At 47.2% G+C, this 24147-nt stretch overlaps 1 protein-coding gene across 3 annotated transcripts in view; it reads right to left on the bottom strand.

Annotated features, from left to right (window-relative positions):
- ABCF1 (ATP binding cassette subfamily F member 1) overlaps positions 1 to 24147 on the bottom strand; it is a 484546-nt gene that overhangs the window by 30805 nt on the left and 429594 nt on the right. For all 3 annotated transcript variants that reach the window (XM_069241960.1, XM_069241963.1, XM_069241962.1), the window contains one exon: positions 4114 to 4186. In XM_069241960.1, coding sequence (XP_069098061.1) covers positions 4114 to 4186 — 73 coding nt within the window. The remainder of the gene's footprint in view (positions 1 to 4113; positions 4187 to 24147) is intronic.

The raw sequence follows: 24147 nt of genomic DNA, 5'->3' as shown, positions 1-24147 counted from the left end.
GTGGGGGTTAAAAAGGAAAGTAAGGCACCTAGTAAAGCAGCGCGCGCACATTTCCACAAAGCTTTTTGTGAATGATTGAAAAAAGCTTCCCGGGAAGCTTCCAGTGAGATGAACCACTTGTAAAAGAAGAGGGGGCGCTTTAAAGCAGCCGCCATGAATTAAAATGAATGCGTGATGTAAGTGGCAATAAGCGCCGCTATAGGGGGGAAGAGACAGAAGGAACAAGAGGGCGGGCCTTTATTGCAGCCGCCACCAATTGGGGAGACACAAATTAAACAAGTCCTCGAGGAGAGACGAGAAGGTGACTGCATTACCTCGAGCTGTGTAAACATCTGAACAGAAATTGGAAAATAAGACTAGAAAAATATTTTCTTTTTATTTTAACAGAATAAAAAGTCTTGCAAGCATTTTGCCTCGCATTTCAACAAAGCTCTAATGAAGTTAATAGTAGCAGAGCAGCCTCGGAAGATTTATGGCCACAATAGATGAGAAACGCCCGGTGTGCAATGTCATGAGTGCTGGCAGGGAGGGGCCCTGGAGAGAGAGAGACTCAAGATGCAAGGCTAAGCAAGTTCCCCATCATTGCTTCTAGGTTTAGCTACATTCTCCCTGAAAGGGCATATTGTGGCTTTGTGAACAGTGACTGTTTCTTTTGTAATATTAGCTCATTTAAGGAGCCAAAGGTAAACGAGGACAGCACTGGAATAAAGCCAAAACAAATATCAGCGACATGGGAGGCGGTGGGAGGAACGGAATGCTGCAATAAAACACAGGCAGCTACCAGCCTAAAACACCCACAGTGAAAAGAAACAACAAAAATAGTCCAACCAAACCAATGTGGAATAATACAGCAGTTGGTCGCTGCTCTGAAACAGAAAAAGAGACCTGACCATTACCAAGCAAGAATTTTTAAAGGACACTGCAACCAACAAATGAAATTGCTTCAAGCCATAAGAAGTATACATAATGTTGAAAGCTTACGCTCTACCTAAAAAGGATGTACAGGTCCTAAGCATCAGACACCAGGAAAAAGGTGGTAACTAACAATACCTGCAAAGAGCTGATGTGACGGATTAGGAAAAAGGCTTCGCATCCTGGGTCTCTGGATTTATTGGGAGAACCCACAGGGCCTAAGGAAAGGCCCAGACGCAATCCCTGAAATAAGCTTACTGGACCTATGTCAGAAATAATCATCCCCTTGGCAGAAATCATGGGCGGCTGACCAATCAATTCCTCGATTTCAAGTGGTACCCCGGTATGAGTCTTTTTTTTTTTTAAAGACACCATTCCTGAACCCTTAGCCAAGAGCTTGTATGTTCGCCTTTGTTACGGGTGTTTGCCGATAATGTCTTTTAAAAATAGCTGGAGGGCGACATCTGTATCAAATCTATGCCCAGCTTGTGGCATTGCCTCAGAGTCAGTTGAACATTTTCTGTTTTTTTTTTTTTTGTATAGCTTATGCTACCTCCTGGCGGTAAGTGGATACGTCCAATTTGCTGGAGCCTAGGCATTCGAAAATATGCTGTTGCTCTCAGGATTTTAAAAAGCGACACCTCAACCATCTTGGTTTATGCACTTAGCAAGTTCCTTGTGGTTGCAGGTACATACGGTACCCTTTAAAAAAAAAAAAAAAAAAAAAAAAAATAGATTGTTAATATATGTTTCTTTTTATCTTGTATAGAAGGCTGTATCATTTTTTGTTTATGGAATTCATGTTGATTACTAGTGCTAATTATGTATGCTTAGTGGTTTGGGTCTCTGGGATTGATTGATTTTATTGCTGTCAGCATTTTGCAATTATTTTTTTTAATTTATTTTATCTGTTTTATTTATTTGTGTAATTTATATGGAGTATTTTGGCCATATAACTTGATGGTTTTTATGACAGAATAAAGCTTGTTCTTGATGAAAAAAAGAGAATAAACAAACTTTAGACTCATTTATAAAATACCTCAGATTTTTATGTAATTTTTAAGACCAAGATTATCAAAATTGGTTAAGTACTTTTGGAGATACGGATTTTTGAAGCTGAAATAAAATAGTCTGTGCGTAATTACGCACCAAAGGAATCAATGGATCGTCACCTTTAAAAATACATATAAAACCGTACAGTTGAGTTACCAAGCTCTCCCTTTTCAGGTTGGCCGTCGTCGTCAGTGGGCACACACTGCCACCTGGAGAAGTTCAGGCGGCTCCCGGTTCTGGCAGGGGCAGCTGGGAAAAAGTCTCTGGAGCTGGTGCAGGACCACTGCGGGGGACCACTTGGAAAAGCACTGCACAGGTAAGTTTAGAGGGGGTTCCTTGGGGTCCCCTTGTAATGTGGAGGTTGCAAGGGGGTGAGGGACCCTTAGGGCACAGCAGGTTCTTCATTACAGGGCAAAGGGCAGCCAGATGCAGAGCAAATTGGTGGTCCAGGAACTGTGTGCAAAGATGCCCTTTGGATCTGGAGGTAAGTCTATTTAAGGGTCGCTTGCAGGACAACGAGCACTCTGCCAGGAGGTTTCAGGGTGTTCTTGAAGTCCCCCGACTGGGGCACCCTCCTGGTCCTTCTTCAGCCTCAGATGGCAGGTTTTCCTGGTGTCCGACATCAGCTGACAAGTACCCAGGGTATCGGTACGGTTTGGCCACTGGAGGACGCAGTACCACCAAACGTGGTACACTTGCAGGGTTCGTCCTTGTAGTCATCGGTTTGTGAGCGGGTCTGGCTGCGACTACCGTTTCGGGAATTAACGGCCTGTCAGTGAAGTGATCCTCACTGCGTTGCTGATTCCTTCTGTGTTGCAGAGTTGTGCCGCCACTCTGGAGGCAGTTCTTGGGCGATTGGTGAGGTCGTCTAGGTTTCTTGAGGTCAGTCCAGTTGTCCAGCAGCTCCTCAGTGGCGATTGTCAGGTCCAGGGTGCAGCAGGCAGGGTTTGGCGCCTTTTCTTTGTGCAGCAGGTCCACAGGTTTTGTGCATTGGATCTTCTTTTTGCTGGTCTTCTTTGTGTCCTTCGAATCTCATTTCTTGGTCTAGGGATGCCCATTAAATTCTGAATTTTGTGGGCATTTTAGGAGGAACCTGGTAGTGTCCAATGGGACTTCCCTATCCCTGAATGGCTCTTTACCTTCCATCTAAGAAGGAAGAAATTAAATTAGAGTGTCTACCTCCCAGGCAGCATCTTAGGGGTATGCTTTGTGTGGTTTCACACCATTGCTCCTGCCTAAAGTGGGGCTTAGCATGGAGTGGGAGCACCGGGAGAGCAAAGTACCACATTTGAACTTCCTGTGCTTCCTCTTCGACTTGCCCCTTGACTTAGCCTTGCACTTACCCGAGGATGTAGAAAAACCCAGGCGCGATCTTGCTATTTGAAGCGAGACCGACCATGTTTGCTGTGCTCAGCAACATAATGTGGTTTCCTGCTCCTTGATGCTTTTTGATGTATGAGGGAACACTCGCCAAGTGACTTCATGTCATCTGAGGGGGAGACAAACTAGCACTATTCTAAGACGTTTATAGCAAACGTCTGCAAACAAAAAAATATATATATATATATCTAAAAGCTATCTCCAGAATACTGTAGGAACTAAGTCACTGCGTGGAAGAAGAGCAACTAACGCCAGCCCACAGGAATCGCGCCTATATGCAACTCCCTGTCATCACATCAGGCAGTGGATGGCGCTGCAATTATGGGTGGGTTGGGTTACAGTGCCACCTACTGGCACACAAGAACTATTGCAGAGAAGTTTTCAGGATTCAGTCTGGCATTTGGGGAGAGAGACAAAAAGTGAGGAATCGGCAGTAAAATTATCCACCAGAAAGAGGCTGCTAGGTACCAATGACATTCCTTGTACTTTTGACGCCCTATAGGTCAGGCTACTGCTGCGTGCTCTTCTTCAACTTTTTCCAGAATGGCATGGGGGAGATGACTGTTCTTCCTGAAGCCCTTTACATTTGTAAGCACTTCTTTAGTACTTGGGGTCTAAGAAAGAATTTTTATTTTGCAGACGATTCTCAGTATACTACTGAACTCCCTAACAAACAACTGAGTTTTGCTGGATGTGTCTGGTTCCCAGTTCGATTTCTCTGGATGGATAAAATAAGCTTTATACTTGTTACACGGCAAGACCACTCACCTCCTTTATATTCATTTACAGCCTCGGCCAAGGCATCAATAGACTCAATATCCAAGTTATTCGTAGGTTCATCCTAGAAAAAAAGACAAAGAACCAGTGAACACCTACCTAGTTTACAGTGTAATAAAAAAAGGTCTAACATCTCTCACAAAACTAAACATACATGATTCATGGGGGCCTTCCCATCCCTCAAGTCTTAGGATGCTAGTCACATGTGCTGTATTACACTAACTCATGACTCTGCACTCTGCCTTATGCAGGAGGTGTGAAATGCAGCAGAAAGCCCATGTGCCATGTCACTTAACAACAAATGCAACATAAGTAAGTTACCCCTCTAGCAGGCCTTACAGCCATAAGGCACGGTGCGTTATATTACATGTGAGGGCATATCTGCATGAGCAAATGTGCTCCTGTTATGTTTTTGTCAACTCTCAGATATAGTAAGCGACCAGGGATGCCATTTTTAATATATGTGCTGGACACTGGTCAATACGAGTTCCCCAGCTACATGATGGCTTCACTGAAGATAGGGATGTTTGGTATCACACGGCTCGTACTGGTGAACCCACACTGATACTAGGGTTGGATTTACCATTACATGGACCCGGAGGACACCGCAGAGGTACCCCCTGAAACTCTACCACCCTCTGCTGTGCTGACGGACATGTTTATACCAGCTTGCCACCGAGACACCGTTCTGGACCCATAGGGTGAACGCCTTCTGCTCTCAGGAGGCCCAGAACAAAACTGTCCGGGAAGAGGGTTAAACACCCCGTTCCCACAGAATGTCCGGCTTATTAGCCTTCCTAAGGCGCCCAGCCTCAAAGGGCTGCTGCCTTTGAAATGGGAATCTGGCTCCACTCACAGGGGAGGAAAACACCTCCCATGTCCAGAGCCCATCTGCCACAAGGACAAGCGGGAAAATTAGCTACCTAAGCTATCCAGGTAGGTGTGCCACCTCCAGGCTAGTACCACCCCTAGAGGCTAGAAATTCTGGGACAGGGTTATGGCCACTTCCCACAGGAAGTGGTCATACAGGGGGCGTAGTGACCTCAAGGGTCTGTAGTCTTTTGACTACTGCCTTACACACCCCTGACAACCCAAATTCAGTATTTAGAGGAGCCCCTGGCACCAGAAAAGCAGATCCTGACGACCTAAGAAGACTAAGGACAAAGAGCTGCAAAAGCAGAAGAGTAAAAAAGCAGCTGACCTGGAACCAACCCCTCTGGCCTTTCTGCACCCCTCATTGAAATCTGCAAAGTCAACTCGTCCTGCAGCTGTGTCTCCAGAAACCCAAGTACTGCGTGCCTTCGATAAAGAATCAAGACCTCCTGTGAACAGCAGGCCTGTTCTACAAAAAACTCCAAAAGAAGGGACTCAGAAGCCTCCGGAATCACAGAAAACAAACATCTGAAGTTACCATTGCACCTGCCGTCTCTGACCCGAGTAGAAGAGGACCACTGGTGCCAACACGGTTTCCCAGCCCTCCAGAGTCCGAGTACATCATGGTTTCACCCCTCCTGAACTCCCTGACAACATCTGCAGCCTCTGCATGCAGCCCCCTCTTCCACAACACCTCCAGTCAGAAAAACCCAACACCTGAAGACACCTCTGCACACGTCGCCCTCAGCCGTGGAGAAAAGGATAAAAACAACATTGTGAGGGCTGAGTCTCGCTGTTGGTTCAGCCGGACTGCCTCGCCCAAACCTCCCCCTGCCTAGAGCCTGCACCCTCTTTCCACAGGGACTGAACTCCATTGGAATGATTGGGCACCTGACGCTTCCCCCATGCCTCGGAGGGTGTACTGTGGGTGCTGCGTTGAACCTTGCCCACTACTCATTTTAACCTCAGGAGATTGGTCTTAAGTCGCTGTACTCTACCTGTTTGCAGAACTTGTTTTTCCTCCGATAGGATAACATTGCAGAATTCAGAAATTGCACTAAGTGCCCACCTTTCAAAGTGAAAAGAAATCCTATTTAACATACTTACCTGAACAATTTTTCTCGGGTGCCTATACATATATAAATATACTTTCTATTTGGTGTGGATCTCCTTCCTGAGTCATATCTCTCATTTATTGACTATTGTGTCTATTTGCAGAGGTCTTTCACTCCTCTGTGTTAAGAATAAGGCTGCTCAACCGTACTATCCCTAAACAGAGCACTTTGAGATTGCACAGCAAGCCCTGTCCACTCACTGGGAAACCCCTGGACACAGTATTTACAGAACACATAAAGGCCCAGCTTCTTACACTCATGAACACTAAATAGGACTGCACGCCAGCACGCACACACACACACACAGTCAGACGGACACAGACACATTCTCACATGCACTACTGTGTCTTTATGGTCCGTGGCTGATTTTTAATCCCAGGTGGTCAGCACTGTGCTAGCTACTTGTAGGTTATTTTTCCGCTCTGAGTTTTCAGGATCTTTGTACTTATTTTCCATCATCCAGGACTAACTTTTAGCCAGTTTCATAATTATTCACACCATTCAACACCTTTTGGTGTGAGCTTTTACCAAGTCACTTTTTGTGACAAGTGCTTGTGTTTTCCTACTTGACTTCATGGACGACGAAGTGCTTCAGATGAGACAGGAGGCAAAGCAGAAAAGATCCACATGTCCTGTGCACCATTAGCGTTCCTGGTGGACATAATGCAGAAGCACCCAATGTCCGACTACGTCAGGAAGGATACTTGGCAGTATTACAGAAATTCACCTGACAAGTAAGATACATTAATTGAATCCTTATAAGCTGCTGCTGGTGGTGGTTCTCAGTGATCAAAAAGAAAAAGTTACTTAACTTCAGTCGCGCTCGTTCTGGTGGATATTTTATCTATCTGCCGATTCTTCACCTTAGAATACTCCTAGGCGCCAAACAATCAGATTTTTCTCTGCAATTCCCTTGCTCGGCAGTAGGTGGCAGCATGCAACTAAACATTCAATCTGTTCTGCCCCGAAATCACTTTCGGGTCCCTACATAGCCTCCACATCTGTAAGAAAGTAGCATTTTTCTGACATAGTTACCCTCACTCTCTACCTGGCGTCAGTGTGTTTTGACTGTACGACACTGGAGTCCTGCTAACCAGGACCCCAGTGTCTGTACTCTCGCCCCTAAATTTGGTTGCTGGTAAACTTTTACACTCCACAATTGGCAAACTGGGGCAGCCATGTAAGTTCCTAGTACATGGTACCATGGTACCCAGGGCAATGGTACACCAGGGGTCTCCCATGGGCTGCAGCATGTATTATGTCACCCATGCAAATTGGCTTTCCTTATATCCTGGTCACTGCACTTAGGACACTGTTAGTCACCCCTCTGATAGCCCTTCAGCCCCAGGGCAGGGTGCATGTCCCTAAGTGTGAGGGTACCCCTGTATGAGCAGGGTAACCCCTACAAACCCCAGACTCCAATACCTGGGCTTTGTAAGTGTGGGGAAGCCATCTTAAGGTATGTAGTGGACACTGGTCAACACAAGTGGGTCAACTACATAATGACATCTCCGAACCAAGGCATTTTTGGTATCAAACATGTAGGAATCGGGCAACTACACTGATTCCAGTGCTAGTTGCATTATCCCTTGTATTCTGGCGGTTCCTCCAGTTCTGCCTGTGCAGCCTTACGGGGTCTGGCTGTCAGCCCATGCGGCTGCAGACCCCAGACACTGATTTGCCCTCCTGCTGGTTAGCCTGACTCAAGCAGAGGAAAGCAGAACAAAGGATTTCCTGCAAGGGAGAGGTGTGACCACCTCCTCATTTTTATTAGGTGTCTATGGGCTGGGGTGGGGTAGCCTCTGCGTGCCACTAGATTGCTTTGAAGGGCACATTTGGTGCCCTCCTTACATAATCCTGTTTGCACCAGTTCAGGAACTCCCCGGTTCCCACTCAGGTGCGAAACTGCACAAAGGAAAGGGGAGTGACCACTTCCTGTCCAGCTCCTTCCCTGGGAGGTGCACAGAGCTCTGCTAGGTGGCCAGTTGAATCAGCCATCTTTGAAACAAGGTAGGCAGAGGCCGATGGGAGCGTCTGACTGGTTAGGCAAGGTAGATGACGTCCCCGAATCCCTCGAATAGGTGGGTCGCCCTAGAAAGTGACTAACCCCTTTTTAGGGTTATTTAAGGACTGGCCCACAGGTGGGTCCTCAGATTCGTCGAGCAAGACTACACCAGGAACTCTCTGCAATACTCTTCTGCTTCTGACCTTCGGAACCATTGCTGGTCTGCTTTGGAACTGAAACAAGACTGTATCCAGCTGGGTGGGCTCCCACTCCAACATTGTTTCTCCAGCTCCTGCACGATTTCTGCAACACCCCTGGCTGTGCATCCTCCAGGGTCACAAGGACTCGGTTTGCATTGAAAAAGCAAGAAGGAATCTCCCTTGGAGTGAAGGAGTCACTACCCTGCATCCGCAAGTACCTCAAGACAACGACGACCGGCTGGTGGATGCTGCTGTCTCACAGACACTGAAAGGCTCTGCAACACAGGTAGTGAATCTGTGGCCGCCTAGTCAGGTCTCTTGTCTTCTGAGCCACTTGCAAGACTGTGGGCCCCTGCTGCAGCCACTGGACTGGAACCCCTGTGCACGCAAATGTTGCTCTTGCCAAGGCTTGTATGCTCTTCAGGCTCCAAGAAGCCCCAGCCTCCAGCACTCTGCAATTCCAAGATCAACTTCCACTCTGCAGCTCCTGCGACGTGGCATTCTTGTTTTGTTGTGCTTTTGACGCCACCCTGCAACTTCCTGTGCCAGCTGCCAGTGGGTCACTTCGGTGGGCATTTTCGACTCCAGCTGGCTTTCCCTCTTGCTGAAGGCCTGACCTGACTCTTCCAAGGGTTGAGTCGCTAGGACCTTGCTGGTCCTCAAAAACGTACAACTTACCTTGCAACTACTATTTGCCTTTGCCAAAGCTTGTTGGTGGCCCTGCTGGCCACTGACCCTCCTGCAATCCGGTCACTGATGTGGGACAGCTGGTGGGTGACTTCAAGGATCTCTCCTGCATGCCCCTGGACTCCGCAGCTAGAGGACTTCTTCACCGTCCAGCAGGGACTTCACCTCCAAGAGGGTGGCCCAAAGTGGCTGGGCACTATCCCTTTCTTTTTCAGGTTCTTCACATCCAGAACCCCCTTTCTGGTTCCACTGACCTGGTCCACGGGTTCGACAGCAGCTGGAAATCGAGGCTTCCACTGACTCCAACAAGGGTTTCCAATGTCACATCACCCCTATGCACTTGGGTTTCCTGGTGTAGTTACTCCGGTCTTCTTGATATCCAGGGGTGCGGGCACTCTCCGACCATGCTTGTGCTGACTGGCTTCCTCAAGGTCCACTGGGAAGGGTCCTGAATCCATAAAAATCCAACTGCGACGGTCCTGTTTTAGCCTATAGGACACCCAACTTGATAACTACTCGGCACCTGTGGGATTATAGTTACTTATCACTGGTATTTTCTTATTGCCTCACCCCTGGAATTCTAACACACTTACCTTGGTTAGGCACCTCCCTTCTTATACCACTTTCTTAGTATATGGTTTGCCCCCCCCCCACCAAATAGCACCCAATGTATTCCTATGCTATTTCTGTTCCTAACTGTATATTCTGAGTGTAGATATCTCCAAGTGGCGATATACCAATGTTAGTATAGTCTAAAGCGTTGTAATAAAGAAACCCATATTTTTGCAAAAGTCAGTGTGGTTCTTTCTTGCGTACAGTTGCGTAACTGGCTATTGTGGTATTTGCAAGTGATTTAGACTCCTCATAGATACGCTTCCGCTGCTCGCCCTAGCTACCCCTAGAGAGCTTTTGCTATCTGAACACCTATTCACGATCACTATGGGTTGCCTCGACTCCGGATTGAATGCCACACCATAGGTGTACACCAGAAACTGAGCCAGCCTTCTACAATATACATGCAGGTTTCTGCTCTTTCCGCTATCAGACACTGAGCCCTTAGAGAACAAATTGTGCCAGTGTGCAGATCACTAGACTGGAATCTTATTAGTATGGACTAGGTGAGTTCATTCCACAGAGCAGGGAGGACATGGGTCAGTGAGAAGTCTATGGTTAGGTGGAGTAACATCAGTGTGCATTTATTGTGATGATATGTTTTGATACCAAACTTCCCAGTTTTCAGTATAGCCATAATGGAACTGTGGAGTTCGTATTTGACAGACTACCAGACCATATACTCTTTATGGCTATCCTGCTCTTACAAGGTCTATGGTTTTGCTTAGACACTGTAGGGGCATAGTGCTCATGCAGCTATGCCCTCACCTGTGGTATAGTGCACCCAGCCTTAGGGCTGTAAGGCCTGCTAGAGGGGTGACTTACCTATGCCACAGGCAGTGTGAGGTTGGCATGGCACCCTGGGGGGAGTGCCATGTCGACTTAGTCATTTTCTCCCCACCAGCACACACAAGCTGTGAGGCAGTGTGCATGTGCTGGGTGAGGGGGTCCCCAGGGTGGCATAAGACATGCTGCAGCCCTTAGAGACCTTTCCTGGCAACAGGGCCCTTGGTACCAGGGGTACCATTTCCAAGGGACTTACCTGTGTGCCAGGGCTGTGCCAATTGTGGGAACAAAGGTACAGTTTAGGAAAAGAACACTGGTGCTGGGGCCTGGTTAGCAGGGTCCCAGCACACTTTCATTCATAACTGGCATCAACAAAAGGCAAAAGGTCAGGGGGTAACCATGCCAAGGAGGCATTTCCTTACAGTGGGAAATGAGAAAAAGCACCATGGCACACTGTTGTGGGAGTTGTTCGCAGGGAAGTGTATGAATAGGCTCCTCACACAAAATGAGGCAGATTCTAATCATATGACCTCATGAAGGGTACCCTGATTGTGGGCTTTGGATTTACAACTGAAGAGTACAGAATAAAGTTCAGGGTGGCTCGAAAAACCCAGACCTTGGTAGACTCTGAGGACTATTCAGTAAAACACCACTGGGTGGTTAATTAGCTGAAAACAAGGTACAAGATTATGATGGGCTGTATAACCTGTTCATGAAAGAGCACCTGCTACATAGTTGTTTCAAAGATAGGCTACATCATCATCTGGTAGACATGGGTCCACTTTCCCATCAAGAACTGGGAGGAAGGCAGACCAATGGGTCAAATCAAGAGTGACCCAGGACCACCACTGGTGGGGAGCCCAAAAGAAAGAGGCCAAAAGCCCCCTCCTCCAAAGAGAAAGATGAGAGCCAAAAAGAAAAGGCACCAAAAGCCTGCACAAGAGGGTTGGCCCAGAGACTCCTCAAAGTCTAGGGGTGGGTACAGAGGGAAACACTTACCCTAGTAATGCTTGGTGCCATGACTGTAAAAACTAAAGGGCACCAAACTGGAGATTCTAGCTGTAGGAACAAAAAGAATGCCTCTAGTCAATCTGCAGTAAGGAAAATGTCACTTACCCAGTGTACATCTGTTCGTGGCATTAGTTGCTGCAGATTCACATGCTTTGCATAGTCCGCCGTCTGGTGTTGGGTCGGAGTGTTACAAGTTGTTTTTCTTCGAAGAAGTCTTTTTGAGTCACGAGACCGAGGGACTCCTCCTCCTTTGTTTCCATTGCGCATGGGTGTCGACTCCATCTTAGATTGTTTTCCCCGCAGAGGGTGAGGTGGGAGTTGTGTATGTTAGTAATAGTGCCCATGCAATGGAATGAATAAGTATGTACAAAATGAAGGTTAAAGTAATATATTTACAAATGTACAAATGTTGAAGACTACTTCTAAACGGCTACAGGCTCCCGGGGAGGCGGGTGGGCGCATGTGAATCTGCAGCGACTAATGCCACGAACAGATGTACACTGGGTAAGTGACATTTTCCGTTCGGTGGCATGTGTAGCTGCAGATACACATGCTGTGCATAGACTAGTAAGCAGTTACCTCCCCAAAAGCGGTGGTTCAGCCTGTAGGAGTTGAAGTAGTTTGAAATAAAGTTCTTAGTACAGCTTGACCTACTGTGGCTTGTTGTGCAGATAACACGTCTACACAGTAGTGCTTAGTAAATGTGTGAGGCGTAGACCATGTTGCTGCCTTACACATTTCGTTCATTGGAATATTTCCTAGAAAGGCCATGGTAGCACCTTTCTTTCTGGTTGAGTGTGCCTTTGGTGTAATAGGCAGCTCTCTCTTTGCTTTAAGATAACAGGTTTGGATGCACCTAACTATCCATCTGGCTATGCCTTGTTTTGATATTAGATTTCCTGTATGAGGTTTTTGAAAGGCAATAAACAGTTGTTTTGTTTTCCTAATTAGTTTTGTTCTGTCAATGTAGTACATTAGTGCTATTTTGATGTCTAATGTATGTAGTGCTCTTTCAGCTATTGAGTCTGGCTGTGGGAAGAACACTGGTAATTCCACTGTTTGATTTAAGTGGAACGGTGAGATAACCTTTGGTAGGAATTTTGGGTTGGTTCTTAGAACTACCTTATTCTTGTGTATTTGAATAAATGGTTCTTGTATAGTAAACGCCTGAATTTCACTTACTCTTCTTAGAGATGTAATGGCAACGAGAAATGCCACCTTCCACGTTAAGTACTGCATTTCGCAAGAATGCATGGGTTCGAAAGGTGGGCCCATGAGTCTTGTTAAGACAATATTGAGGTTCCATGAAGGAACAGGTGGTGTCCTTGGTGGTATAATTCTCTTTAGTCCTTCCATAAACGCTTTTATGACAGGTATTCTAAATAGGGAAGTTGAATGAGTAGTTTGCAGGTATGCAGATATTGCTGCGAGATGTATCTTTATGGAAGAGAAAGCTAGATTTGACTTTTGCAAATGTAGTAAATACCCTACTACATCTTTTGGAGATGCATGCAATGGTTGAATTTGATTATTATGACAGTAATAAACAAATCTTTTCCATTTACTTGCATAGCAGTGTCTAGTGGAAGGTTTTCTAGCTTGTTTTATGACCTCCATACACTCTTGAGTGAGTCCTAAGTGTCCAAATTCTAGGATTTCAGGAGCCAAATTGCTAGATTCAGCGATGCAGGATTTGGATGCCTGATCTGTTGTTTGTGTTGTGTTAATAGATCTGGCCTGTTCGGTAGTTTGACATGAGGTACTACTGAAAGGTCTAGTAGTGTGGTATACCAAGGTTGTCTTGCCCATGTTGGTGCTACTAGTATGAGTTTGAGTTTGTTTTGACTCAATTTGTTTACTAGATATGGAAGGAGAGGGAGAGGGGGAAAAGCGTACGCAAATATCCCTGACCAATTCATCCATAGGGCATTGCCTTGGGATTGCCGGTGTGGGTACCTGGATGCGAAGTTTTGGCATTTTGCGTTTTCTTTTGTTGTAAATAGATCTATTTGAGGTGTTCCCCAAATTTGAAAGTATTTGTTCAGGATTTTGGGGTGAATTTCCCATTCGTGGACCTGTTGGTGATCCCGAGAGAGATTGTCTGCTAGCTGGTTCTGGATCCCTGGAATAAATTGTGCCATTAGGCGAATGTGGTTGTGAATTGCCCAATGCCATATTTTTTGTGTTAGGAGACACAACTGTGTCGAGTGTGTCCCCCCCTGTTTGTTTAAATAATACATTGTCGTCATGTTGTCTGTTTTGACAAGAATGTATTTGTGGGTTATCATGGGTTGGAATGCTTTCAACGCTAGAAATACTGCTAATAGTTCTAGGTGATTTATATGAAGTTTTCTTTGATGTACGTCCCATTGTCCTTGGATGCTGTGTTGATTGAGGTGTGCTCCCCACCCTGTCATGGAAGCATCTGTTGTTACCACGTATTGTGGCACTGGGTCTTGGAAAGGCCGCCCTTTGTTTAAATTTGTACTGTTCCACCATAGAAGCGAGATGTATGTTTGGCGGTCTATCAACACCAGATCTAGAAGTTGACCCTGTGCATGTGACCATTGTGATGCTAGGCACTGTTGTAAGGGCCGCATGTGCAATCTTGCGTTTGGGACAATGGCTATGCATGAGGACATCATGCCTAGGAGTTTTAATACCATCTTTGCATGTATCTTTTGAGTTGGATACATGGCTTGTATCACCTTGTGAAAATTTTGAACCCTTTGTGGACTTGGAGTGACTATCCCTTTTGTTGTGTTGATAGTCGCTCCTAAGTATTGCTGTGTTTGACACGGCAAAAGGTGTGACTTTGCATAGTTGATGGAGAAACCCAGCTTGTAAAGGGTTTGTATAACATAATCTGTGTGGTGTGAACACTTTGTTAGCGAGTTGGTCTTGATTAGCCAATCGTCTAGGTACGGGAACACATGTATTTGCTGCCTTCTGAATTGTGCCGCTACTACTGCTAAACACTTTGTAAAGACTCTTGGTGCTGTTGTTATTCCGAATGGCAACACTTTGAATTGGTAATGTATTCCTTTGAATACGAACCTTAGGTATTTTCTGTGCGAGGGATGTATCGGTATATGGAAATACGCATCTTTTAGATCTAATGTTGTCATGTAGTCTTGCTGTTTCAGCAGTGGGATTACGCCTTGTAATGTGACCATGTGAAAGTGATCTGATTTGATGTAGGTGTTTAGTGTTCTGAGATCTAGTATTGGTCTTAGAGTTTTGTCCTTTTTGGGTATTAGAAAGTACAGTGAGTAAACTACTGTGTTCTTTTGTGGACCTGGTACTAATTCTATTGCGTCTTTTTGAAGTAATGCTTGAACTTCTAGTCCTAGAAGGTCTATATGCTGTTTGGACATATTGTGTGTTTTCGGTGGGACGTTTGGAGGGAGTTGGAGAAATTCTATGCAATAACCATGTTGGATAATTGCTAAGACCCAAGTGTCTGTTGTTATTTCCTCCCAAGATTTGTAGAACTGGCTTAGTCTTCCCCCCACTGGTGTTGTGTGAAGGGGTTGAGTGACCTGTGAGTCACTGCTTGTTTTGAGGGGTTTTTGGACCTTAAAATTTCTTGGGAATTGGCCCCCTTTGTATTGGTCGCGAAAGCCTCCCCTTTGGTATTGTCCCTGGTAGGTAGGCGGTGTTGTTTGTGAGGTGCTGGCTTGTGTGGCTTGACCTCGAAACCCTCCTCTGAAAGTAGTTTTGCGAAATGTGCCAAATGTGCCTCTGCCCTGCGGGGAATAGAGTGCGCCCATGGCTTTAGCTGTATCAGTGTCTTTCTTTAATTTTTCAATTGCATTGTCCACCTCTGGGCCAAACAATTGTTGTTCATTGAACGGCATGTTGAGCAATGCCTGTTGTATCTCAGGTTTGAAGCCGGATGTGCGCAGCCATGCGTGCCTACTTATTGTTACAGCAGTATTTATTGTTCTTGCAGCTGTATCTGCTGCATCCATAGAAGAACGGATTTGGTTGTTGGATATGTTCTGTCCCTCTTCAACCACTTGTTTTGCCCGTTTCTGGAATTCTTTGGGGAGGTGCTCGATGAGATGCTGCATCTCGTCCCAATGGGCTCTGTCATATCGCGCTAGGAGTGCCTGCGAGTTGGCGATGCGCCATTGATTTGCAGCTTGTGCTGCAACCCTTTTCCCCGCTGCATCAAACTTGTCGCTCTCCTTGTCAGGAGGTGGTGCGTCGCCTGATGTGTGTGAGTTGGCTCTTTTACGAGCTGCTCCTACGACAACTGAATCTGGTGTCAGTTGTGATGTAATAAAAGCAGAGTCTGTGGGCGGTGCCTTGTATTTCTTCTCCACCCTTGGAGTTATTGCCCTGCTTTTCACTGGCTCCTTAAAAATTTGTTTAGCGTGCCTTAGCATCCCCGGGAGCATAGGAAGGCTTTGATAATTGCTATGGGTGGATGACAGGGTGTTAAAGAGGAAGTCATCCTCGATAGGCTCTGAATGCAGCGATACATTATGGAACTCTGCTGCTCTAGCTACCACCTGGGCATATGCCGTACTGTCCTCGGGTGGTGATGGCTTAGTGGGGTACGACTCAGGGCTATTGTCTGATACTGGAGCGTCATAGAGATCTCATGCGTCCTGATCATCTTGGCTCATGGTGGTATGAGCTGGTGATTGTGGCGGAGTCTGTGCCGGTGATATATGAGTTGTCGGTGGTGGAGAGGGTGGTGGAGTTACCTTCTTTACCACTTTTGCTTGTGGTGTCTTGTCTTGGTTTTGGAAATCTAGTTTTCTTTTCCTTCTGATTGGGGGAAGTGTGCTGATCTTCCCTGTCCCACTTTGTATAAAGATCCGCTTTTGCGTGTGATCTACGTCTGTTTCTTTTAATTCCTCCTCAAATCTGTGTCTTTGTAGTTGGGAGGACAGTGATTGTTCCTCTGAATAGGAACTGGCTTTCGGTTCGGTTGCTGGGTGTTTTGGCACCGAAACCGTGCCTTTTGTTGTTTTCGGCTCCGACGAGATTTTTCTCTTTTTTGGCGTCGCACCCTCTCGGTGTCGACCATCTTCGGTACCGCTATCTCTGTGCCGAGCAGCTTCGGTGCCGCTGTCTCTGTGCCGAGCAGCTTCGGTGCCGACCCTTTTCTGCGGCACTTTCTCGGTCCCGAGATTGCTGCATGCCTGTGTCTCGACCTGAGTCGGACAACCTCGGCACCAGCTCGCCCTTTTTCGGTGCCGATGGACGGTCACCTACTTTATGGGTTGAGCCATGGCCTGTTGGCAGTGGCGTCCCCTGGGCTTTGTCTGTTTTTCCGTGTGATGCATGTTTCGACGTCTTACTCACGGTTTCTTCGACGTCGAATTCTTCGGAATCCGATTCGGGAGTGGAGAATGCTTCTTCTTCTCCCTCTTCCTCGAACCGTTGTTGACCTGTCGGCGTGGACGCCATCTGCAACCTTCTGGCTCTTCGGTCTCGGAGCATTTTTCTCGACCGAAACGCTCGACAGGCCTCACACGTCTCTTCTTTGTGCTCGGGTGACAGGCACAAGTTACAGACCAAATGTTGGTCTGTATAGGGATATTTACTGTGGCATTTAGGACAGAATCGGAACGGGGTCCGTTCCATCAGTCTCGATGTTGCACGCGGTCGGGCCGACCAGGCCCCGACGGGGGATCGAAATTACCCCGAAGGGTTACCGGAGCTCTTCCGGATTCGGTGTCGACTCTAATCTAACCCGATACCGAACGAAACAATACCGACGAATTTTCCGTTGATTCTGACTATCTTTCCGACCCGAAACACGGAGCGAAAAGGAACACGTCCGAACCCGATGGCGGAAAAAAAACAATCTAACATGGAGTCGACGCCCATGCGCAATGGAAACAAAGGAGGAGGAGGCCCTCGGTCTCGTGACTCAAAAAGACTTCTTCGAAGAAAAACAACTTGTAACACTCCGACCCAACACCAGACGGCGGACTATGCAAAGCATGTGTATCTGCAGCTACACATGCCACCGAACATGCAGTTGCCAATTTCCAGATGGGGGTCAGAGGTGCGGCCTGACCATGTCAGTGACCCCACATAGGCAACATTAGTCACTGTGGGTGGGGAAGAAATATCCTGTGCTGCCTGGCCAAGTAGTATGCAAAAATACAGACAGCACGCTTTGATTAATAGGGAGAAAGTAGAAGCACCAAGGGATACAGGAGCTAGTGTTACAATGTTAACTCAGCACTTAGCTCACTCAAATCAGTTCCTGGAAGAGAAGTCTTCTCCTGTCACCAATGCTGACAGTGAGACAAAGTTCCATCCCATGGGTATGGTAACCTTTTATTTTGGGTGGGTGGGGGGGAGGGGGTGGGTTGTGTCATCATCAATCCCTGTAGATTGCCTGCTTGGAAGTGACCTGGAGCATTTCCCCTGGGATGAAGTAGAACTGAAGAGCCATGCAGCAATGATAAGGATCCTTGAGTGGGCATGTGTCAAGGCAAGGGCACAAAGCAAACTTCAGAGAGAAAAAGGAGAGCTGGATCTTGAAATAGTGGACCAGTCTCCCAAGAGAAAAGGCAAGAAGACTGGGGGATCAGCTTCGAAATAGGCCCCAAAACAGGACCCCCTCTTCTCAGGAGGAGTCACCACCCACCTTGGATGGAACGGAGCCTGAGGAGCTTGGGCCTTACCACCCGGAGCTCTTGGGCCCAGGGGGACCCTTCAGGGAAGATCTGTGCCAGGGACAGAGGACCTAACCAGCTCTTGAAGGCCTAAGGCAGCAAGCTGCAAAGGAAGAGCTAGGAAATGTCAGTGGTACCCACAGGGTTCATTGGGAGGAGGGGCTCTTGTACATGGAGGCCAGAGACCTCAAGCCTGCTGCAACCTGGAGGGTGGTACTGCCCCAGAACTTCAGATGATTCCTCCTCATTCTAGCCTGTGACATTTCCCCTAGCAGGACATCAGGGCCAAAACAAGACTTGGAGTAGGTTAACTATGTTTCTTGGCCAGGAATGTCCCAAAAAGTGAGGGACTTTGGTCAGTCCTGTCCTACCTACCAGGCTAGTGGCAAAGCAGGTGAGCACTTAAAGGCCCCTTAATGCCACTTCCAGTGGTTGGGTACCCTTTGAAGGGCACACATACATACTAGTGTTAATGGATCATGCCACTAGGTATCCTGAAGCTATACCCCTTAGGACCATTACTGAACCGGCAGTTGCAAAAGCCCTCCTGGGTATCTTCACCAGGGTAGGGTTCCCTAAGGAGGTAGTAACAGAGGTTCAGACTTCATGACTGCATACTTGAAACACATGTGACACCCCATCCCATCCACAAACCATTGGGCTGGTTGAAAGATTTAATCAGACTCTAAAAGGCACGATTAAAAGGACTTCCTGAAAAGCTCAGAAGGAGATGGGGTTTCCTTCTTCCTTGCCTGCTGTTTGTCTACAGGGAAGTGCCACAAACGGGAGTTGGTGTTTATCGATTTGACCTTTTGTTTGAGCACCCTGTTAGGGAACTACTCAATCTTGCAAAGGAAGGCTGGGGAACCTCTCAAAAAGCCCAAGCAAGATATTGTGGACTATTTGGTCAGCCTACGTTCAAGAATGGCCGAGTATATGGAGAAAGGCAAAAAAAATCTTTAGGCCAGCCAGGAGCTTCAAAAGCTCTGGTATGACCAGAAAGCTGCTATGGTGGAATTCTAACCAGGGCAGAAAGTTTGGTTGTTGGGGCCTCTTGTTCCAAGGGTCCTCCAGGACAAATTGTCCAGGCCCCATCCCATACTTGAGAGAAAAGGGGATGTCACTTGTTTAGTTGACCTGGACAGTTGCAAGAATCCAAAAAGAATAATCCATGTCAACCACCTAAACCCCTTTTTATGACAGTGATGTTGCCATGCTCATGGTTACAGATGAGGGACAGGAAGATGAGTGAGCCTCTCCCTGATCTCCTCTCCAGCAACCCACAAGATGGTTCCGTGGATGGAGTGGTCTTATCAGACACCCTGACAGAACCACAGTAAACGGATTGCAGGCGAGTCCTAAACCAGTCTGCTGGACTGTTCTCTCTGACGCCTGGAAAGACAAACTGGTGTACCCATGATGTGGACACTGGTGACAGCTTGCCTGTCAAGAACAAGATTTAGAGACAGTCAGATCATGTCAGAGAGAGTATACAGGCAGAAGTTAAAAAGATGCTGGATTTGGGTGTCACTGGACCAGCTGAGAGTCCCTGGGCTAGCCCAGTAGTTTAAGTCCCCAAGCCTTACTCCACATGAAAGAAAAAGGAAATGAGGTTCTGTGTGGACTACATGGGCCTCAACCTTTACAAAAACTGAGGCACGCTCAATTCCAAGAGCTGATGAGCCCGTAGACAGATTAGGGGCAGCCAAATATTGGAGTACTTTTGATTTAACACTTAGGTACTGGCAGACTGGCCTGACCCCAGGAGCAAAAGAGGTCAGCATTTTCTACTCCTAGTGAGCATTATCAGTTCACTGTTATGCCCTTTGGATTAAAAAATGCACCTGCCACCTTCCAGAGGTAGGTGAACCAAGTCCTTGTTGGATTGAAAACTTTTACTGCATCTTATCTGGATGACATAACGGTCTATAGTTCCACCTGGCAGGATCACCCGATCCACCTAGGGAAGGTACTTGAGGCTCTGCAAAAGGCAGGCCTCACTATCAAGGCCAATACGTGCCAGCTAGGGCAGAGAAGCTGTTTACTTGGGTTACCTGGTTGGTGGAGGTCATGTGCAACCCCTCCAAACTAAGATTCAAACTATTCTGGCTTAGGGAGCTTCCACAATCCAGACACAAGTCAGAGCATTCTTTGGCTTGACTGGGTACTATAGGAGATATGTGAAGCATTATGGTACTATAGTTGCCCCCCCTCACAGAACTAACCTCAAAGAAAATGCCCCAAAAGATTAACTGAACATTGAGTTGTCAGAAGGCCTTTGACACACTGAAGGAACCTATGTGTTCTGCTCCACTCCTACAAGCACCAGACTACTCCATGCAATTCATTGTCCAAACAGATGCTTCTGAAATGGGGATAGGAGCGGTCCTTTCCCAGACAAATGAAGGACATGATCAGAGAGTTGCTTTTATAGGCAAGAAACTACTCCCTAGGGAACAAAATTAGAGTGCCATGGCAAGGGAAGCCTTTGCTGTGGTCTGGGCCCTTAAGAAGCTGAGGACATACCTGTTTGGCTCCAACTTCATAGTTCAGACTGACCACAGACCTCTCAGATGGCTACAACAGATGAAGGGTGAAAACCCCAAACTGCTTAGGTAGTCCATTTCCCTACAGGGAATGGACTTTCAAGTGGAACTCAGTGGGACTCAGCCAATGCAGATGGCCTTTCCAGGTTCTTCCACTTAGATGATGAAGACTCACTAGGGAAAGGGCAGTCTCATCCTCTTTCGTTTGGAGGGGTGGGGGAGTGTGTGAGAAAAGGCCTCGGTTTTACTTGGTTAGCCTCCACGTTTTTCCTGACGTTTGATGTAGCCTAGAAAGTGTAGTGTCCAGGGCCCCTGATTAGCAGGTTCCCTGGGCCAGGGTGCTTTCCCTAAAACTGTTGTGATGCATTGGCCCAATTTGATACACCCTTAATTACCACTATAAATCCCTAGTAAATGGGAATCTGGGTACCCAGGGCATGGGGTACTATGGGTAAGCCCCTGAGGGCAGCAGCACGGATTGTGCCACCTTCTAGGGCCATGCATCCAGATGCTCCCAGCACAGCCATTGCAAGCTGAGTGTCCTGGTGCAAACCTAAAATACAAACTCAACATGGCACACTGCCAGTGTGTCCTGTCCACCATGCACTGCAGTTACTATGGGTAAGACACCCCTTTGGCAGGCCTTATAACCCTAAGGCAGAGTTCGCCATAATTTGTGTGAGGGCATAGCTGCATGAGCAATATTCCCCTAGTGTCCTTGCCAAACCTGGGACATAGTGAGTGAACAGAGCAGCCATTTTCATACATGTGCTGGACACTGGTCAACACGAGTTTCCCAGTTAGATGATGGCCTCTCTGAACCCTGGGTTGTTTAGTATCAAATAACTCAGAATGATAAATCCAAACTGGTACCAGTATTGGATTTATCCCTAAATGTACCCATGGGTCACCTTAGAGATGCCCCCTGCAAAAGCTAACTATCCTGGTATGGTTGTTGACTGGTTCTATCCAGCCTACCACCTCCAAACACCCACTACACAAACCTTGGGGGAGGAGAGCCGTATCTCTCTGGTTTGTAAACCACTGCCCTTCCTTGGTGAAGGCATTAACACCCACTCCCTCAGGAATGTGCACTGCCCTGGCGGTGAGCTTCAAAGGGCTTACCGCTTTTGAAACTCAACCCCCAGGCCTGCTACTAGCAGCAGATGGTCAGCCCCTTTGCAAACCACCACTTTTGGTTGGAGCAAAGGCAAAAAACAACACAAAGGATAGTGGGAGGGGCCCCACCTAGCATGCACCACACCTAAGGTGTTGCCTGCGAGGTGGATTCTCCATTTCACTTTCCTCCATCTTAGATGGAAGGAAAATAGCCAATCAGGTTTAGGGAAGTGACTCTTCACACATGAAGTGGTCACTATAGTGGGTGTAGCCACCCAAAGGTAAGTGTCCCATTGGACACTACTAGGTTCCCCCTAAAATGCCCACTAAATTCAGTATTTAGTGGACATCCCTAGAGCAAGAAATGAGATTCGAAAAACACAAAGACGACCAGCACAAAGAAGATCCAAGGCATGAGAACTGTGTACCTGCTGTACAAACAAAAAGTACCAAACCCTACCCTGCTGCACCCAGCACCCCACAATCGCTGCTGAGGAGCTGAAAAACAACTGGACTGACCTCAAGAAACCCAGAGGACCTCCAGGCTTCAACCAATCGCCCAAAAACTCCCTCTAGAGTGGAGGCACCACTCTGCAACACAGAAGGATCCAGCAACCCAGTGAGGGTCACTTCACTGACCAGCTGCGAACTCCTGAACCAGAAGTCGCAGCCAGACCCGAAGATAAACTGACAACCACAAGGACAAACCCTGCAAGAGTGCCAAGTTTGGTGGCCCAGCCCCCTCCAGTGGCCAGACCATACCAATACCGTGATTACCAGCTGACGCAGGACATCAGGAAAACCAGCCTGCCAGGAGCTGGAAAAGAACCATGAGGAAGCCCCAGTCGAGGAACTTCAGGAACACTTCGGACCTCCTCCGCCTGACTGCCCCCGTTGTCTTGCAAGCGACCCTTAAAGAGGCTTACCTCCAGATCCAAAGGGCATCTTTGCGCACAGCTCCTGGATCACTAATTTGCTCTGCACCCGGCCGCCCTGTAACGAAGTTCCTGCTGTGCCCTAAGGGTCCCTCACCCCTTGCGACCTCAACACTCCAAGGAGACCCCAATACCACCTCTAAACTTACCTGTGCAGTGCTTTTCCAAGTGGTCTCCCGTAGTGGCCCTGCACCAGTGCCAGACTGTTACTGCTGACTCTCTTGAAATTCTGAGGGGCCTGGACTCCCTTCTAAGGATCGAGTCCCCAAGGACCTTTCTGGTCCTCCATAGCTCTGTAGCTCCAATTGTATTTGCTTGTTGGTGGTCCTCCTGACCCCTGACCCGTCTGCAATCTGGCAACCATCGAGGGACAGCTCCTAGGTGACTTCAGGGACTCCTTTGCAGCTCCTGGACTCTGCAGCTGTACTTCACCTTCAAGGTCAACCCGGATCTTCAACCACAGAAGGGTGGGCATTGGCTCCTGCCCCACATGGAAACTCCTGCCTTGACTAGGCTGTCGCCATCTTTTGCAGGTCCCTTCGTCAAAAATCTAACATTGGGTTCCACCGGCCTGGTCCTGCTTCTGCATTATCCCAGTTACGAGCCCCTCATGTTAGTCTATGGAATGACCAGGTAACTTATCTCTCTGCTCCTGGTCAGTAGGGATCTTCTAGGTACGTACCTTTTGGGGGTTCCACTCTCTCCCAGCCCTTGCCTAACTACTCCGAACACACTGGTGGAGGACCCATTCTTGCATTCCACTTTTTTAGTATATGGTTTGGCCCCTCTATATGGCCATTGCTATTTTTATGGTATTTCGGTGTACTTACCTGTGCGTATTTCGTGTGTACTTACCTCTGACTGGGGATATACCAATAGTAGTCTAGTCTGGTGTTCCTTTAATAAAGTACATTTATTTTTGCAACACAGTGTGGTTCCTTTCATGTGTGATACGTGACTGTGTGACTACTGTAGTATTGCAGGTGCTTCACATGCCTTTTATATGAGTTTTAACTGTTCACCACAGCTACCACTAGAGAGCCCTGGCTATCTAGACACTGTAACACTATCTAATAAGGGTTGCGTGGGCCCAATGTAAGGTGGAACACTATAGGTGTCCACCACACACTGGGTCAGCCTCCAACACACCCAAGACACAATGTTGAGGCAAATGTTGTTGAGAGATAAACTCAGACATGCCCCCAGTTTTACCCATCTTATCTATGAAAAAGAGTTCACCAGCTTCAAGATCCTCCTCAGTTCATCCAGAGAGCAGAAAAACAAGTTTTACTGTCAAATGTGTCAAGAGACAACTTGAGCATAGACAGCAAGCCCTACTTCCCTTGTGCTATAACCATTTTCTTTGGAAGACAGTATTGAGTTTCGCAAATGATATTCAGAGAAGAAAAATTAAAGACTTATTGAAGTGCTGACCTGTGGAATACGAGTATTAAACCAGGTCACCTATTGTTCAGCAGACTTAATA

Source organism: Pleurodeles waltl, chromosome 6 (genome assembly GCF_031143425.1).
Source record: "Pleurodeles waltl isolate 20211129_DDA chromosome 6, aPleWal1.hap1.20221129, whole genome shotgun sequence".
Classification (NCBI taxonomy): Eukaryota; Metazoa; Chordata; class Amphibia; order Caudata; family Salamandridae; genus Pleurodeles; species Pleurodeles waltl.
The sequence above is the reverse complement of the archived record's forward strand: the minus strand, read 5'-3'. Positions and strand labels throughout refer to the sequence as shown.